The sequence below is a fragment of the Monodelphis domestica genome, chromosome 2, assembly GCF_027887165.1.
Source record: "Monodelphis domestica isolate mMonDom1 chromosome 2, mMonDom1.pri, whole genome shotgun sequence".
NCBI lineage: Eukaryota > Metazoa > Chordata > Mammalia > Didelphimorphia > Didelphidae > Monodelphis > Monodelphis domestica.
Window position 1 is genome coordinate 83610651 of NC_077228.1, and position 17527 is coordinate 83628177.

Sequence of the window (17527 nt, forward strand, 5' to 3'; positions counted from 1 at the left end):
TCATCTGGTTCAGGTGACTTGAATTTATTAAAAGCAAATCAGTACTTTATTGTCATGTGTTCTTGTCTTGAATATCAAATCTCTATTAGGCATTTTTGATGTCAGTGCAATGTTCAGTCTTTGAGAGAGAAAATAGAAGTAAAACAAGAAAGGAATAACTCTTCTTTCACTTTGAATGAAATGATTTTAACTGATAACAGTGATTTTATCTGTTCTTTGATAACCTTTTTTGTTGTTGTCCTCAAACTTCTTTCACTAGTCTCAATTCATTCTGAACATTAGTACTTCTAACATTATTTTAATAGGAAAATGCCAAACCATGATTAACATCCTTTGTAGCCTGACCTTGGCTTTCATTTTATTTACACATCTTTTAAAACTCCAAGTTGGATAATGAGTTCTAAGTAGTCTGGTGTTTAATCTACATCATAGTCCTCTGACAACTTCAGATTTTCTTCTTTGGGATCATTATCTTTTGTTTCTACAGAATCTCTTTTGATGACTTACCATCTCTTCCATACTACCTCTCTCTGTAGAATTTTAATCTGTAAAATTCAACATGCCTTTTACATACTGTGAAAGTGCATACCTTTTGTCTCAACCCTTTGAAATACCTTTGCCATCCCAAAATCTAGAGTACATGTTAGACAGCCCGGATTCCCCTCCTCTATCAATAATTCTAGGAGGGAATAGTCACTCCCCTGTCTTATGGTTCTGATAATTTTCACCCTAGAAATGTCTTATTCAAAATTAGAGCTGCATAAAATTATTGTTTCTTCCACCTTTCAAATGGTAAGAAGAAAGGAACAAGCATTTATTAAGTCCCTATGACATCAATCAGTATTCTAAGAGCTTTGCAAAATTTCATTTGGTCCTCACAATAACCTATGAGCTAGATACTTTTATTATCCTTGTTTTACAAATGAAGACACTGAGGCTGACAGAGGGGAAGTGACTTGTCCAGGGTCACACAGCTAATATGTATCTGTGGCAGGATTTGAACTCAGATTTTCCTGATTCCAGGAAGGATGGCATCACCATTGTCAAGGCACAAAATTTCTACAGTTTTTCTCCCTTGGGCAGAGAGAACTCTCCAAAAGAAATCTAGATACATTAAAGTCTGTCATTAGTATGTAATGCATCTGTTCTACCAGGTTTCTTTGACACCTCATATAATCATTCTTTCTGTTCTAGTGGTCTCTGATAACAAAATCACTTCTGTTTCTTCTTCCTTTTGCCTTCTCCCAAAGGCTTTTTGCTCTATTTCATACACCTGAATTCTAGATTTCCTCACATGACTACATCTCCTTAATATGCAATTCTCCCCTATCTTACCTTTAATCCTGTTTTTTTTTAGATAAACTTTATCTACTACAGCTTTTTTTGTCATGTGTTTAATTCCACTAAATATCAGTGATGCCAGGGGATCTTGGAATCCAGTTTCTCTCGTATTTCCTAAACTTCAGATATTTTTGTAGGGAATTTAAGACTTGATTTTGCTACTAATTCCTTCCTTGGATATTTTTCTCCTGGGAATTTATTTGTATCTCATGTTATATTTTTTCCTTCATTTTAGTACTTCTCTGAAGTGGCTAGTTTGATAGCAGAAAAAATGCATAGTCTCTCTTCTCCATCTTTTTCAGTTTAATGCCCTCTTGATTTGTCTTGAAGGACCACAGGCAAATACAAATTCTCTTTCAAATGTTGTCAGGTATACTCCATCCCTGACCAAGAATCTGTAACCTCTGTAATCTAAGCTATTATCTGGAAGTCACACTGATACAGGATATATATAATATATTCCCATTTACATGCATAATGATAAATTTACATAGACATTGCAACATAGAGTAGACCTTTAGTTATCAGTAAGAGATACTTGTTTTACAGTGATACATGTATAACCTGGTGGAATAGGTTGTCAGCTACAGGAGGAGAGAGAAAAATCATGAATCATGTAACCATGGAAAAATATTCTAAATAAATTTAAAAATAAATAAATAAATCGATTCTTGTTTTGTTCAATTTTAAAATAAAATATTGGCAGGTGATGATGCTGTAAAAATATTTGCTAAATTTAAAAACTGTAGCTTACAGATCCATACTATGCCTGCAAGCTACTTGTGGGCAGGAAACATACCTTATTCATCTCTTTGTCTTCCCTTATACCTATCACATCACATTCCTTGTAGCTTCTTAATGAATGTTTGTTGAATGATGAAGGAAATAAGGAAAAATATAACATTAAATTTATTTTAGTATGTCTAAAATATATTTATGAAAAGCAGAAAAATATTACCTAATTTAAGAGAAGTTTTACCCTTATTTTACCCTTAAAATATTCTAAGAGAAGTAGTCAATCCTTAAGAATAGAAAACAATTTTCAACTAATAAATATTTTTAATTTACAAAGGAATCTATATTTCAGTTTATTCCACTGTTCTAGTTTTTAATAAAAAATAGATGGGGTGTTGTAGCTTGCTTAGACTGAAAATTAAGTGTCTCCTCACAGGCTTAATTCTTACTCTGACCAGTATAGAAGCTTTGATCTGCTTTGTTTCCAAAGTTTTCTCCTTCTTATGCAACCTGGTTGCTCTTTGCTCTTCAGAGCTGACCATATTGATGCAAAACAGTGCAGATACTCAATTGATTTCATCTAATGCTCTTGAAGTCAAAAAAGTCACCAGCATCAGCCTCTCTGGTAGTGAGGAATACAGATGTATGTCACCAGGGCTGGCTATTGATCTACTTTTTCAGATGCTTTTAACTAGTAATAAATAATTTTGGTAATTATTGCTCTACAATGTAATTTAAGAGTTGACAAAAAAATTAGGCCACTTCATCCTATTATTTTCATTATTCGCCTTTAAAGTCTTGAACTTTTATTTATTTAAATGAAGCATAATAGTGTTTCATTTAATTTTATAAAATATATCCCCTCATAGTTTAATTGGCGGTTTAGTATTTCTATTCACTTTTATTAATTTGAATATTTTATATCTGTAGAGAGATTGCAATTTCTTCAAATTTTAGCACTTTGGTTTCAAACTCTTTAAAATATGTTAACAAATTGTTAATCAATTTTGTTATTTTTAAACTAGTTTTTTGTTTTACTAAATATTTATTTTTCAATATGACAATATTTTGTAAAAAAAGAACACCACATTTATATCCCCAGAGCTGTATTATATTTTATCACAGCAAACCTGAAAGAGCAATCATCATTTAATTTTGCAAGTTGTTTAATCTTTTTGAACATTAACTACCTTGCTACAAAATCAAGTAATTAACACAATAAATTTCACTAGGTTATTATGCAAATTAATTGAGAAACTATATTTGAAATCACTCTGTAACCACAAAATACTATATATTAAGAAAAGAGCTATAATTTTATTGTTTTACTGGATACATTCATTAGTTTAACTTAGAATAAAATTAATTTGTGGCAGATAAATGCTGTAGTATCATGTATTTTTCAGTGTCATTGGAATGTTTCTGTGTTCTTTTGAGTCCTTTTTCAAGAAACCCCAGTAGGATGAAATTCGGATTTATAAAGAGATTAAAGGGTGGTTATATTATAACAGAATTCATTAGTATGTTCCTTTTAAATGGATTTCTACATTTAAAATATGGTTCTTCCTTTAAATTACACTTTTTAAGGATACTCTTACACTAATGTATTGTATATTTTGTATACAATATACAATGTAATTCATTGTATATTTTTAATGTTATGGTGTGGAGAATTATAGTGATTCCTTGTTAAAAAAAGAACATATTATCATGGTTTAAATAAATTTTATATATCCATAGAAAATTCTGATTCACTTGAGGTCCACGTTTTGTCTGGTGGAAGCAAGCTACAGATTGCTCGGTCTCAACATTCAGACAGTGGGACATATACTTGTATTGCATCAAATGTAGAAGGAAAAGCTCAGAAAAATTACCTTCTTTCCATTCAAGGTATGTATTGTTACACTAGCTACAATTAAGATTATTTTTCATTAATAGCACAAAATAATCCCACAAAGTAAATTTGCTAAGTCTAGAATATTGTTATATCATGAACCTATCATTTAATGACATTTTCTTTATCCTTTTCTATATTTGTCAGTATAAAAATGCTCTGTTCCTAATGGATGCTCAAACTGTGGAAAATATTTGTTGAAATTATCACCTATGCAGAAAATGAGTGCATTTAAAGTATCCTGATTTTTTATTCTGATTATTATTTGGCTCTGGTTCTATTATAACTTGCAGGGTTTCTATAGCTTCTCTTTTCATATTTTTTGCTTATATGATTTTAAAAATGTTTAAATACTTACTAGGTGAAATGGAAGAGGTATCTCTATAAAGTAATGAGGTAATGCAGATGTTGCTGTTTGCAGATGACATGCTGATTGCATCAACCCTTGGAATATTACAATATTACAGTAAGCTCCATGATCACTCAAATAAAATCATCCTAGAAATACACATAGGAAAAAATAAAGGATAATAACACATATTGATCAAATGCTTATGGATACATAAACTATTGGATTAGCTTATTAGTACATCACATATATTTAATTAATTTCAACAACCACTAAACCCCTACTGTGTGGAAGGTACTGTGAAAAGGACTAGTTAAAAAGTCAAAAACAAAATATTTGCTGCTCTCATGAAGCTAATATTCTATTTGTCGGGAATACATTTATATTACTTCTGCAGAAATTTACATATCATGGAGAGGGGCTCTAGATTATTAATGAATTGCACCCAGCCTTGTGAAGGAAAAAGGATTAGGTTGGATTAATTTTGTAAAATTTTACTGTGCCTTAAATGGTACCAAACTATTCCCTGATACCAGAGTTCATTAGTATAAAAACAAATTAATATATTTCCAGTACTCCTATAGAGAGGTGAATTATGGAATACTACTGGATCTATGATTGGTATAAGTAAATTACATTACCAATGTCAGTTTGTGCACAAGATGTAGCATAAGAACTGGTGTCCATAATTTTTATGACCAGAAAAGGATGTGGGACATAATATAAAAAGAGCAATGGTGAATATATGGAAAGCCTGAGTGTTGAATTTATATCCTTAAAATATGAGAAGGCCTCTAATAAGGCTTCAAACATTCAATTTAATTTAAAAAATATTTACTAAGTAACTATGTTCTAGGCCCTTGGGATACAAATGGAAAAAATATATATCCATTGAAGTAGCATATTTTGGGAACTAAATATCAACCAACATGTAAAATAAAAACATTTTCAAATGAGAATGTTAATAAGAATTGTGATGTGTTGATCTTCATGAAAAGTACAAAAGATATGCTGTATAGCTGTCCCTGGCTCAAGCTGTTTCATACTTTGGAGGTAGTCGTTTTAAGTGATAAAAGTTATGATTATTTCTTCAAAGTTCCTCCAAGTCTCATCGGCTCTGAAATGCCAAGTGAAGTCAGTGTCCTTCTGGGAGAAAATGTTCATCTCATCTGTAATGCCAATGGAACTCCCAGGCCTGTTATTCAATGGCTGAAAGATGGAAAACCTTTAAGAAGTGGTGAAATAGAAAGAATACGGTATGTTTAAGTGAGAACTTTGGAATTTAACTTACTATGCAAATTATATTTTTCAAAATTGTATATTAAAAAGTAATGGAAAAGAGGGCAGCTTAGATGGGTCACTGAATTGTGAGCTAGTAGCCCATCTGACTGCCCCATTTTCTATTACTTCAGAAAGCCTAAGTGTTGGATTCATCTCTTTAAAAATGTGAAAAGACATAGAAATATGAGAAGATTAGAGACAGGAGTTTTAATCTGGCCTCAGACACTTCCTAACTGTGTGACTGTAGGCAAGTCACTTAATACCAATTGCCTAGCCCTTATTGCTCTTCTGCCTTGGAACCAATTCACAATAGTCATTGTAAAACAGAAGGTAAGAGAGTCTTTTAAAAGAGAGGTAATGGAAAGATCACTATACTTGTGTTTAAGTCTTGGCTCCATTACTTAGTAGATCAGGATAAATCAATTAATCTCTGATTTCAGATTTCACATCTTTAAAATGAAGATTTTACTATTTCCACAATATTGTATTAGATCACTACAAATAAATGTTAACTACTATTATTATAATTGCAATTTTATTTTGTTTGTTTTGTGCTTATATCTTCTGTTTTAACTCCTTATAGTTTTACATAATAGTAATATTACCATATGTAATTATTTTAAAATTTGTTTGAAAAGTGATTTTACTGGTTTCTGTTGAACTATATCAGAAGGTGGAAGAACATTATAGCTTCTAGCACATCAATAAAAATGATAGCTTGTCTCCATAATAATTTTACCTGTTGGTCTTTAAATTCAGTTTTTTTTCACAAGATAAAAGATTAATTTCAAGAAATATAATTTAGTAAAATTGAATCACATCAAAAGTCAACTTTGGTACCAGAAGGTTCTATTAGTGTGGTAAACAAAAATATGAATAGCCCATTTCCTTTTTATAAAAAGCAATTAACTTGGTTTGTCTTTTTTTTTTAATTTACTGATTGGAAAGAGTCTAGTATATGTCATAAAAGAATTCATTCTTTCTCATTTGTTTGTTTGCAGTGAATTATGGTTTTGCCATTTCTCTTCTTACAAATAATCTAGGACCCTAAACCAATCATACTTGCCATCTCTTAACAGTCAGTACAGATGAACAAATACACTAAAATATTCCTTAAAATAATACATTGGAATTTAATTCTAATACTGTCACCAGGTTACATCACAAGATAGTATCATAGACAAAAGTGAAATAGAAATTTCTCAAAATACTTCTAATAATAAACCATGAGGTATGTTCTTGACTTAATTTAATAAACTTAAAAGGAACAAATATTTTACTTTAGTAAAGTGTATCATTTAAAGATTGTTTCCCCCCTTTAATTTTTAACTGAAATATTTTGAATAATAAAATTCAAGGAAGTTATAGTTAATGAACAAGCATTTATTAAGTATTTACTGTATGCTAAACAGTGTTCTAAGCATGGAGGACATAAAGAAAATTTTAAAAAACATGTTTGCTTTCTAGGAACTCTCATTAGAATGGGGAAGGCAACACAAATAACTATGTAGATATATATATATATGCACACATTATAGATACATATATAAATACATAGCTATATATAATATATTAATATGTATACATACACATAGCTATGTGTAACATATATTACTACATATATATATATATATATATATATAACAACATATCTATGTTGTAAACAAAAAGGAATCTCAGAAGTACAGGAAGAATTGAGAAGTTGGGGAGAGAACTTGTGAAATCCTCCTAAAAAGGTGGTAATTGAGTTGAGGTAGGACCAGTGCATCTAGGAGTTGGAAGAGAGGTGGGAGAGAATTCCAGACATGGGGGACAGTTGATTAAAAAGCCAACATTTGGAAGAAGGGCACAAAATTGAAGCATAGAGTATCTGGAAGAAAGTAAGATGTTAGATATTCCAAGATAAAGTGTAGAAAGGGACCAGGTTATGAAGCGATTTAAATGCCAAGGTATTTTATATTTGGTACTGAAGATTATTGGAGCAATAGGGTCAAATATCTTCCCTGGGAAAATCTTTTTGTCAACTGAGTTGGGTATGGTTTGGAGAGGGGAGAGACCTTGGGGAAGTGAGATCAATTAGAAGATTATTGAAGGAGTATAGGTGAAAGGTTAAAAAACCCTGTATCAGTGAGGAAAGAAGGGCATATGTTGGAGAGATATTGTTAAAGTAGAGACAAGATTTGATAAGAGATTGGATGTGAAATAAATACAAGTGAAAAGTTGAGGATGACAATATTGCAAACCTGATTGATTGGAAGAGTGATGGTAGGCTAAACAATAACAGGAAATTTGGGGAAAGGATAGTGTTTGAATAGAATAAAGTCATTCTTTTTTGGACATGTTGAGTTTATTAAGTGTTTACTACATGCCAAGAATTGTGTTAAGTATTTAAAATTCAAGTAGGAGAGCAAAGACAGTATGCTATCTCAAGGAGTTTACATTCAAATAGGGGACAAAGAACACATTATTGGTCAGGGAAGCACTTTAGATGGTGAATGGGGCCATCAGAGTTAGGGTTGATGTACCCTGTCCAGAAACAGTGGCAGAGTTGGTTTGTTCATGGGCAAGAATTGGAGGAAAGTGGGAGAAAGAGTGGCATGATGGATGGCAAAGGGGGTATAGAGGAAGTGGCTGGGAAAGAGGACATAATACATTTAAGATTTTCCTGAAATCAAGGTTCCAGAGACTTGCAGGGCAGCTCCTGCCCACCCAACAATTAACAAGTATTTCTTGAGGAAATGCAAAAAAATATATGATATAGATGATCCATGCTTACATGGAGTATGCTATCACCTTCTTTATTCTAACTCCTTCAATTTTTTTAGCATTCTACATGCAATAACATATCTTATATTCTAATCTATGTGCAAGTTTGCAGAGTAAAGTGAAATGGAGCATTTGAATCAATTATGTAAATCAGTCATTCATTTTCAGGTAATAACCATTCTGTTTCATTTCACCTCACTTTGACTGCCAATAGTCAGGCATTTTATTTTGCAAAACAACATGCAGATTAGATAAACTATATTTAAGGGCTTTGTTCACTGTTGTTAATAATAATAGTAATGGAAATAATAATGAAACCATTGGCATAAGAGTAATCCCTGCATTTGTAATATGACAATAATATTAGAATTCTAACTAATCTTTTATTTTATTGAAGGAATACATCCTATTCAGTTAACTTTGAACTAGGAATAGCAACAAATCATTAGGGGTTGAGAGAAGCAATCTGAAGTCACTACAGTCAAAATTATATTTATTTTAATACTTCACCAAACATAAATACAGGCAGTTTTGCTTGGTGAAATTGCTTTAATATTTATATTCAAGAATAACTTTCATAGCATATGAATTACTAAATTATAGAATATACTTCACTAAAATGCTTTAACAGTTCATTGATTTTGTTTATTAATTTTAGTGTTCTGCAGAATTCTTTTCTCACTTGGATGAGCTGTGTGGATTATATGGTGTTAAAAATATTCTTCCAAGCCTAAATTTAATATTCAGTTTCTTGGATTTTTCTTTGTTGAAACATATCCATAAATTTTAACTACAAAGCTATTACACATTTTTCATTTATTTCAAAGATTGCATTAAGGTATACAAGCAGGATTCTGGAGTGTGTAAAAAAAATTAACTTTGATTTTGAGTTAGCTGTCAATCAAATTTGGTTCACTTACTGTTCCTTCCAAGTTAACAATAGAGAGACTATTGATGGAGACTTCAGATTTTTTGTTGTGTGTGTAGAATTCACATCAGTTTTGAAGAAATATGCCTCCCTCTAGTTGGATCAAAGATTTAGAAGTAGTAAGAATGTTAGAGTTCATCTAGTATAATGCCCTATTTTTACAGTCAAGGAAATAGATTGTGTGACTTGTCTAAGATCATTCAGATACTAACAGAGCTGGTATTCTAAACCAATTCCTCTTCAAAAACAGCATTTTCTATCACTGCACCACACATCCTTTTAGGACTTCCAGAAGAAGAGAAATTAAGAACAACTTGGCATATGGTATCAGAGAGGAAATGATTGATTTATAGTGGGAAGGGATTTCAAAAACACAATAATTGCCTTTTAGAACTACAAGAAGAGTTAGTTTTCCAGATCATAGGACCACATAAATCAGCTCAGTACATTCTACCTATGACCTTTTCCATAGAGTGACTCCAGATGGCAGCACGCTAAACATTTTCGGAGCTCTCACATCTGACATGGGGAAATACACTTGTGTAGCTACTAATCCTGCAGGAGAAGAAGACCGAATTTTTAACTTGAATGTCTATGGTGAGTTTTAAATTGGGACATATTCAGTTCCCACATGTTACAGTTTTATTACCTTAGGAATACATCAAGAGAAATTAGTATCTGATAGCTGGTTTTCTGGGAAAAATTCTCTCTGGTCAAAATGCACACACTGCTACCATTTGGGATGCAAAACGGAAGGGTGAGTCATTGTAATTAGGGATAGTTTTGAACTAGTCATTTTCATTCTTTTCTTATTCTATTGCTGCAAAATGTAGTTTCACCTTCAATTGTGGGTAATAAGGAAGAAACAGAGAAGTTAATGGCTTTATTGGATACTTCGATAAACATTGAATGTACAGCCACTGGAATTCCACCACCGCAAATAAACTGGCTAAAGAATGGACTCCCTCTGCCTATATCATCCCAAATTCGATTGCTGTCTGCAGGGCAGGTGATCAGGTCAGCTTTTTAAGGATTATATTTTTTTAATAGTGGTTGTATTTTATGGATCATTCCTTCATCTAATCAAGTTTTTATTTTTTTTATTGATGGTTTGTTTTTACATTATTTTTACTCTGAAATTTACCTTTTCCCCATTTCATTGCCAAGCAATATCCTTAAAGGTCAAATTAAAATAAAATAAGTAAGAAAATTCAATAAAACTGAGCATCAACCACAGTTTAATATACATGCCCTTAGAGCTACATTCGTACAATGAAGGTAAATAGGTATTTTTTTTTTTATTTTTCTCTGAGTTGCAAGTCCAATTTCATTTTATTGTTGTCATAGTTCACATTAGTGTATTTGGTGCATATATTGTTTTTCTCATTCTGTTTCACTTTGCATCAGTTCATATTAATCATCACGTGATTATCCAAATGTTTTCTCTATATATGAAATCATTGTTCCTGAGGTATATCAGGTTCAAAAAGAAAAAAATCAGGTTCAAAAAATTTAGTTGCTTTTTTACAAAATGAAGTTCCAAATTGTTTAATAGAATATTTAAATCAATTCATAATTCCACATGCAAAGGTATTAGTTTCTTTGCCTTTTTGTTGTCCCTCTAACAGTGACTTTCGTAATGTTTTTTAATTGGCTGGAGATTCATCTAACCAATTTTAGTTCATCTATTCCTACACAGACCATTATTTTCCTATCTTAAAACATTATTATTTAAAAATAATTATAGAAATATATATTCAATCCTATTTTAATATCATAATATTACTACATGTACATTAGTGCAGACATTTTACATTGATTTTAGTCATATAGTTACTAAATGAAAAACAACATATATGTGTTCATTATACATAATAATTGGACCAATCCATAGCTCCTTAATTGTATAATAATGTGCCTGGTCTTCCTAACTCTTCCAATTTTTACTTTTCCAACTTCTTTGTCATCATTTCTAACTTGAGTCATATAAAAATTGAGTGGCTTTAATTTATATTTTTCTTACTTTAGTGATTTTTAACATATTTTCATATGGTCATTTGTAGTTAGTGGTTCATCTTTTGAAAACTTTTTTGTTTATATCAATTTGACCAATTATCTATTAGGGATTGATTGATATTTTATACCATTATGTGATTTTACTATATGCCTTGGATATTTTACTTTTCCCACTGATATGTTAATAGTAAATACTTTTTCTCTTTAATATAATTTCTTCCTCTTTATTAACGGTGTCTCCTATCTTTATTTGTGGAAAAGCTAATTTAAATATTATTTATACAAAAATAAATATTTTGTCTTTTATGATTCACCATATTATTACTTTGCTAAAAATTACCTCCATAATCTCTCCTTAAATTTGTATTTACAAAAAGTATTTCCTCGCTATTCTCTTCTAATTTTTGTAAAGTAAAACATTTTATATTCAGGTTATATAGTCCTTTTGAGATTATTGTGGAACATGGCATGAGATATTGTTCTAAATGTTTTTCTGCCAAACTTTCTAATTTACACAGCAATTTTTTACTCAGCATATAATTTTCATTAATCTAATTTTTCCCCAATTACATTTATAAACAGTTTTTAACATTTTTCAAAGAATATTGAGTCTCAAGTTGTCTCCCTCCTTCCCTCTCCACCAATCCCAGCCTCTTTGAGTTGGGAAGCAATCTCATATTGATTTTACATGTGTAATTATGTAAAACATTTTTTCAGATTAATCCTCTTGTGGAAGGAAACTCCAATTAAAAAAAAATTAAGAAAGTTAAAAAAAGTTTGCTTTGGTCTGGTTTCAGATTTCACTCTTTTTCTCTGGAATCAGATGGCATTTTTTATAATGAGCCCTTTAGAATAGTTTTGGATTGCTATATTGTTGAGAATAACTGTCATGCACAATTGTGCATTGTAGAATATTCCTGTCACTGTACAATTTTCTCCTGGTTCTGCTTATTGAATTCTGCTTCAGTTCATGTAAGTCTTTCCAGGGTTTTCTGAGTTCCTCCTGCTTGTCATTTCTTATAGCACAATAGTATTCCATTACAGTCACATACTATAATATACTCAGCCATTCTGCAATTAATGGGTAGCCTTTCTTAATTTTTATTTATATCACTTTCTAAATCTTTACACCCCTAAAAAGAGCTACTTTAAATATTTGTGTGTGTGTGTGTATATATATATATATATATATACACACATATATATACATATATATGTGCTTCCCCTTTTTGTATTTTTATCTCTTTGAGGTACAAACCTAGTAATGGTATTTCTGGGTCAAAGGGTATGTTCTATTTTACAACCTTTGGGCATAGTTCAAATTGTTCTCCTGAATTATTCAATCCATTCAAAACTCACCCAATAATGCATTTGTGTCTCAGCTTTCCTACATCTGTAATAGTTAAAAATTTAGGGGAGACTGAGGCAGGTAGAAATTAGTTTCTCTCTGCAAGGAGTATTATATTTTTTAGAGGTTTACTAAAGGTTAAGGATTAAAGAAAATACAGAATAAGAAAAACACGTGCCTAGGCCAGAGGGCTAGACAAGATAACCTCACATCATGAAAGAGACACGTCTGCTCCAAAATGGAAGTCCAAAAAAAGACACAAAAGCCTTTGCAATCAGGTTAAATACCTTCTCAATCTCAGCCCACATGAGAATTCAGTGAGATTACAAAGCATTTTGGGGAAGTGGAGCAAGGGCTTGTGGGGATTGAAGTCCTGGATTCGAGTCTATTTTTACATATCCCCTCCAAATTTTATCATTTTATTTTTCTGTCATAGTAGCCAACCTGATAGTTGTGATGTTATACCTCAGAGTTTTTTTTTTTTAATTTGCATTTCCTATAAATAATAGTGATTTTGGAACATTTTTGGCCTGACTGTGGAGAGTTTTAATTACTTTAAGAACTGCCTATTCACATCCTTTGACCATTTATCAATTGAAAAATGACTTGTATTCTTATATATTCAATTAATTTCCCTATGTATTTGAGAAATGAGGCCATTATTAGAGAAACATGCAAAAAATGTATCATTATGATTACTATATATTACTTTCCATCCTATTTACCCCTGTTTAATTTCTGACCTCTACCTCCCCCAGTTTGCCCTTTTTCTTTCATCCTCACTTACTTTCTCTTATCACCTTTCCTCCTATTTTCCTGTAGGGTAAGATAGCTTTCTATGCCAAACTGATTGTGTATGTTCCTTCTTCATTGAGTAATTCTGATCAGAATAAGGTTCACATGCTCTCCTCTTAACCTCCACCATTATCTCCTCCATTGGGAATGTTTTTTCATGCCTCTTTTATGTGTAATACTTTACCCCATTCTATTTTCCCTTCCCCCAAACCAATGCAGTCCTCTTTCTCATGCCTTAATTTAGTTGTTTATATCATCCCATTATATTCAACTTATACCTTCTCCATCTGCCTATGTACACTCCTTTTAACTGTCCTAATAATGACAAAATCATTTGGCATTATAAGAATTATATTCCCATGCAGGGTTATATACTGTTTAACCTTATTGAATGTCTTTAATTTCTCTTTCCTGTTTACTTTTTTGGATTCCTTTGAGTCTTGTATTTAAGAGTCAAATTTTCCAATCAGTTCTGGTCTTTTCATTAGGAATGTTTGCAAGTCCCCTATTTCATTGAATACCTATTTTTTCTGTGAAGGATTATGCTCACTTTTGCCAGGTAGGTGCTTTTTGATTGAAATCCTAGCTTCTTTGCCCTCCAGAATATCATATTTCAGGTCCTCCAGTACTTTAATATAGAAGCTTCTAAGTCTTGTGTTATCCTGACTGTGGCTCCATGATATTTCAATTGTTTCTTTTTGGTTACTTGCAATATTTTTTCAATGACCTGGTATTTCTGAAATTTGGTTATAACATTCCTAGAAATATATTCCTAATAATATGAGATTCCTTTTAAACTCTCTTTCAGCAGGTCTTTGATAGATTCTTTCACTCTCTATTTTAAACTCTCATTCTGGATTATGAGGGCAGCTTTGCTTGAAATCTTGAATCTTGAAAGATGATGTTAGAGCTCTTTTTTGATCATGGTTTTCAGATACTCAAATAATTCTTAAATTCTCTCTTCTGGTTTATTTTCCAGGTGAGTTGTTTTTCCCATGACAATTCATTTTTGTCTATTTTTTAAAATTCTTTTCATTTTGTTTATTTCTTAATGTCTTGTGAAGTCATTAGCTTCCATTTGTCCAATTCTAATTTTAAGGCATGATTTGCTTTTGTACCTCCTTTTCTGTTTCACCAATTCTACTTTGTAAAGAGTTCTTTTCCTCAGTAAGTTTTTATGCCTCTTTTTCTAAAGGGTCAATTCTATCTTTAAAGATGTTTTTTTGCTCAGGTGCATTTTTTATATCTTTTTCCATTTGGTCAATTCTGCTTTTTAAGTTCTTTTCTTTGGATTTCTGTGCCTGCTTTCCCGAGCTGTTGGCTCTTCATCATTTTCTTTTATCACTCTCATTTCTTTTCCCAATTTTTCTTCTAGCTCACTTATTTGGTTTTTAAAATCCTTTTTGAGATCTTCTGCTAATTTGAGGGTGTGAGACTTGAGAGAAATTGATATTTTTCCTTGGTGGTTTGGAGGCAGCAGTATTGACTTTGTTCAGTTCTGATTTTGCGTCTACCCCGTCACCAAAGTAACTTTTTATGTTGATATCCTTTTTCTGTTGTTTGCTCATTTTCCTGCCTTTTTTTCTTTTATTTAAAAAAATTGTACAAGCTGGGCTCTATAACTTTGAAGAAGCATTATTTTAAGCTTCAGGGATTTTTTGCATCTGCCTCTACACCTGGCACTAGGGATCTATCTGCTTTCAGCTCTTCTAAGGTATATTTAATATTCTCCAAGCACTCTTATGCGTTGAAACTGGAGGGTTCCCTGCTCCCCTGTGGCTGCAAGTTCTGGGGTATACTGGTGTTCTTCCTCACACTGCTGCAACTGTGTCCCATGTTCTTCACAGGGATAATACAAGAGCCCTACACCCAAATCCAGCAAAGAGACCCCTATAATCTCTTTATGAGGAGGTCTGACCTCCCTTGCCATCTGTGGCTGAGAGTTCCGGAAGCCTTAGCTGCTGCTTCAGCTGCATCCAAAGTCTTTTGCCTTGGTGTAGCAGCCATAGAGCATTGCAACCCATCTCCACCCTGGTATACTAGATCCCACATATTAGCCTTTGAAGTTATTTTGGTCAAAAAAATTAGTTCAAGTTGTCTTTTTTATAGCTTATGCTGCTCCAAAATTTTTTGAAGGGTTGTATCATTATTTTCTGGAGGGCAATTTGTTAGATATTAGATGGATTCCTGTGTCTTCTCTACTGTCTTGGCTCTGCCCCACCCTCAAGTATAAATTTTTGTCAAAAAGGGATTCCTCCCTTATTATTATTAGATTCTTAGTTTTACCAAATACTATTATCATTATTTTTGCTCCAGCTTATCTAGGCTGTTTCACTAATGTACTTTTTCTGTTTTTAACCAATACTAAATGATTTTTAAGGCTACTACTTTAGAGTATAGTTTGAAGTCTGATAATTCAAAAATATCATTCATTGCAATAAATGTATAAATTAAGTTAGTATTATTGTCAGTTTTATCATTATAGCACAATCCAGCCACAGGCAGTGAATATCTCTCCAAATATTCATCTTACTTTCTGTAAAGAATATGTTATAGTTGTAGTTATATTGGTCTTACATGTCTTAGTTATTGTATTTATGAATCATTTAGTAATTTTGAAAGGAATTTCTTCTTTTATTATTTTTTCCTGATTCTTCTTAGTAATATGTAGAATAATGATGATTTGTGGACATATTAGGAATTTAATACTTGTTTTTGTACTTTTTCTTTTAGAATTGTGAGAGCTCAGGTGTCTGATGTTGGACTATACACTTGTGTGGCCTCTAACAGAGCTGGGGTTGATAATAAACATTACAGTCTCCAAGTTTTTGGTAAATCATTTTCTGTAATATAAAGCCTTATACATACTTGACAACCTTTGCTAAAAACAGCAAATATTTCTATTTTTATTATTATTTCAGTTTCATTGTAAAACACTATGGACATAGTCTATCTTTAATTTCCTCCTTGTTTCTCCCCACTGATTGGTGTGTTTAATTTTTAAAGTATCATATTTTGCAGTCAGGAATGAATTAACTCACAGGTCAAGAAAGGATTTACACAGGCGGTCCCTGACGTATAGGGAATAGAAATTTCCCTACAGTCTGGGACCTTGTCAATGGGGCCCCTTTGTCTTTGTTTCTGCCAAGGATATTTTTTACCCTAGTTTGACCTTGATTTTCATATTGTTCCAAGTATAAAGTTCAAATAATTATATTTCTCTCCAGGCATGAGGTCATTCTTTCTCATTCCAAAGGAAAGTTAAGACTTTTTTTCTCACAAGGTCAGGTTATAATTATAATTGCTGAATATATATCTATATATATATATTGACATGTATGTGTGCATACATATATATATAAATAAACATTTATAATATTATATTCACCATTCTTAAAAATATTGAGAATTTATAAGTAGAGGAAATGTGTTGGCTTACATTTTACACTTAGATCCCTCTTTATTACAGTATTGTTTTTTATTATATTATTATTGTGGTTCCTACATTCAGGTTCTCCTCTAATACTGAATTCTTAAGGTGAATGCCAGGAAAGCACAAGCCCTGGTGGGTATATTCTACCAGTGGGAAAAGAGGGAATTTCACAAATACCAGCAGCCTCTTAATCCACTGCCTCCTCCCCAAAGCCCATCAGTGAAAGAGTAATATGTAATCTGATTTTCTCCCCTACATAGTACCACCAAGCATGGATAATGCAGCTGGAACTGAAGAAATAACAATTATAAAAGGTAGTCCCACCTCGCTGACTTGTTTTACGGATGGAATCCCAACTCCCACAATGTCATGGCTTAAAGATGGTCAACCTCTGGAACTGGTCTCCCATCTGAAAATGAATAATCAAGGAATGGTCCTTCAGTTTGTTGAAGCAGAGACACAAGATTCTGGAAAATACACTTGTGTAGCCTCCAATGAAGCTGGAGAAGTCAAGAAGCATTTTGTCCTAAAGGTTCTGGGTATGTTAATGTTAGTAAAATAATTAAAAGTCAATCCACATTGTGGGAAGAGAGTGAAAATTTATATATCAGAAAGAGGATTAATGCCATTTTATGTCTATT

The 17527-nt window shown here is 32.0% G+C and overlaps 1 protein-coding gene across 4 annotated transcripts in view; it reads left to right on the forward strand.

The window, feature by feature from the left end:
• HMCN1 (hemicentin 1) overlaps positions 1-17527 on the forward strand; it is a 520282-nt gene that overhangs the window by 388047 nt on the left and 114708 nt on the right. For all 4 annotated transcript variants that reach the window (XM_056815653.1, XM_001375804.3, XM_016430009.2 and 1 more), the window contains 6 exons: positions 3817-3966; positions 5416-5575; positions 9767-9891; positions 10128-10311; positions 16187-16284; positions 17147-17425. In XM_056815653.1, coding sequence (XP_056671631.1) covers positions 3817-3966; positions 5416-5575; positions 9767-9891; positions 10128-10311; positions 16187-16284; positions 17147-17425 — 996 coding nt within the window. The remainder of the gene's footprint in view (positions 1-3816; positions 3967-5415; positions 5576-9766; positions 9892-10127; positions 10312-16186; positions 16285-17146; positions 17426-17527) is intronic.